The sequence below is a fragment of the Octopus bimaculoides genome, chromosome 2, assembly GCF_001194135.2.
Source record: "Octopus bimaculoides isolate UCB-OBI-ISO-001 chromosome 2, ASM119413v2, whole genome shotgun sequence".
Classification (NCBI taxonomy): domain Eukaryota; kingdom Metazoa; phylum Mollusca; class Cephalopoda; order Octopoda; family Octopodidae; genus Octopus; species Octopus bimaculoides.
The window spans coordinates 33,908,752-33,911,216 of NC_068982.1; the positions used below are offsets into that span (position 1 = coordinate 33,908,752).

General features: G+C 36.7%; 1 protein-coding gene across 1 annotated transcript in view; it reads right to left on the minus strand.

Moving 5' to 3' along the window:
- The window catches only part of LOC106879566 (tubulin-specific chaperone A), a 9,879-nt gene extending 8,674 nt beyond the window's left edge, over positions 1-1,205 (minus strand). The window contains exon 1 of the mRNA XM_014929200.2: positions 1,006-1,205. Within this exon, the coding sequence (XP_014784686.1) occupies positions 1,006-1,058 (53 nt within the window). The 5' untranslated portion in view covers positions 1,059-1,205. The remainder of the gene's footprint in view (positions 1-1,005) is intronic.
- Positions 1,206-2,465: the final 1,260 nt, after the last annotated feature.

Genomic DNA, 2,465 nt, shown 5'->3' on the forward strand with positions numbered 1-2,465 from the left:
GAACCTTCAAAGGGAGCTAACTTACACCTTATATACTACAGTAGCTGTTCATGATTTACATTTTACTATGATTACTATTTTATATTTTTTATTATTTTTTCCAACACAATAACCAGATAAATAAAACCAACACACTTATTATTTAATAAATAAGGGGGGGGGGGAAGGTTCAGATTACATATAGTCCGTCTCCGCCTATTTAAAAGTAATATGCAAACACTCGTATTATTATTCGATAAGTAAAGAAGTGTCTGGTGACATCATTTTCTTCTGAGTCATTGTAAAACAACTGTCTTAAATTTTTGCTGAGTGGCAGTAATGTCGAAAAGTGATAAACTCACCTGTCCGCTGGTCTAGATGAAGGAAAAGTATTCAATATGAGGAGTCAACAAGAAACCTCTATATTGGTTAAATTCCCTTCGACTCAGTCTTTAAAAAATTAAGCACACTAGACAATGCAACTATAACTGCGAAAAGATGGAATAATCATGGATTGCATATATTCGATCATAGGTTTGCTCAAACAGGGCCGACCTGGGGATAAACAATAGCAAAATCGATTGCTATCTCAGTTGTTACCCTTCCACTGCAAATAGCAACCAATTTCTCTCAGATAACACCTCGTTGTCTTGAGGGAAAGAAAAGACCAGATATTACACTAAAATACAAGATGGCCATAGTTGGAAAATCTTTTATCGATGATATGTTGGTTCAATCAAGGTTGCCATGGAGCAAAACAACAACGCTTGCCGCTGAAATTCTGAAGGAAGATGTCAAAAGACGAAAACAATTGCATCCTATCTTTCTTAATCCTTTTAAAAATTTACAACGAAAGAGTCAACGATTTAATGTTACTTTCGTTTGTAATTGTTGATGTTTTAAATATATTTTGCATTTAATTAAACTGCAATTACACATAACAATAATAATATATAAAGAAAATATAAAAAAGCTGCATCTATATCAGAACATAATAATTATAAAGACGGGATAAATTTTGTTTACCGCTTTACAACTCCTGTCTTGATGCGAATTTGTTTAATTCGTGGATCTGCCATTTTCTTGTGATAAATTAATTATTTAACTAGAATCCAAGGAAATTTCCCTGGAATTTGATTTGTATTTACTACACGAACAATATGACACGATCACTGAATGGCACGAGGGAAAATAAGGAATTGCAGATATACGCATGCGCATAACCGGTCTTGCTACACCCAGTTCCACGGTTGGTCGAGTTGTTGGTTATCGAAGAATTTAAGTGTTTATCTTCTCTTTCATTTGTTTCAGTCATTAGACTGCGGTCACGCTGGGGCAGTCTTGAATTTTTAGTCGAATAAATCGAGCCCAGTATTTTTTTTTTCGGTTAATGTTGACATTATCACCAGGAAACGAAATCGAAAAAAAAAAAAAGATTAGTGCAACGGGTGTAAAAAAAAAGGTGTAAAAAAACGAATCTGAAAACAAAAACGTGCGGAGAGCAATGAGGGGGAGGGAGGCCTTCGGGAAATTCACAAGATCCAAGTTTTTCCCTCGTAACTTTGAGGAAAATGGATATCTTTTAATGAAATTGTATATAAATACCTTTTAAACGGCATGCATTACAGATGCCTAATGGGCCTCAAACCCCTTATTTTCCTTCGGAAAAGAGGTGGGGGTGGAAACCGGAATTATTAGAAAATGTTTTTCCTTTTTTCGATGAATGAATTACGGTGACCTAATATGCCACAAAACACTTTTTTGTCCGGAAAACGGGGGCTGTTTCTTTCTTTAAAATTTCGTTGGTATCAAAGTCTGGATAGGAGAGAGAAAGAATGATACAAAATCCTTATAAAAACCACGTTAGTGTTAGAGTGAAACAAAGCATTATATTGAAACAAAATATCTTTTACATACCTCTTAAAAATCACTAGTTTCCAATGGGTATCCAATGTTTTCACTTTCCTTTAACAATTTTTCGTGCCGAAATTTTAATAGGGTAAACTCATAGGTTTCAATTGATGGATAAATGTAAATGTAACCCAATATTATGTAACTTATGTAGAAGATATTTGTTCCACACACAAGGATCAAACCTGGAGTCAATCTGTATATGACTAACATTTTCCTCTAAAGATTCAAGATCATCATCATCATCATCATCATCATCATCATCGTTTAACGTCCGCTTTCCATGCTAGCATGGGTTGGACGATTTGACTGTGGACTGGTGAAACCAGATGGCAACACCAGGCTCCAATCTAATTTGGCAGAGTTTCTACAGCTGGATGCCCTTCCTAACGCCAACCACTCAGAGAGTGTAGTGGGTGCTTTTACATGTCACCCGCACGAAGGCCAGTCAGGCGGTACTGGCAACGGCCACGCTCGAAATGGTGTCTTTTATGTGCCACCCACACAAGAGCCAGTCCAGGGGCACTGGCAACGATCTCACTTGGCTTGCCGGGTCTTCTCACGCACAGCACATT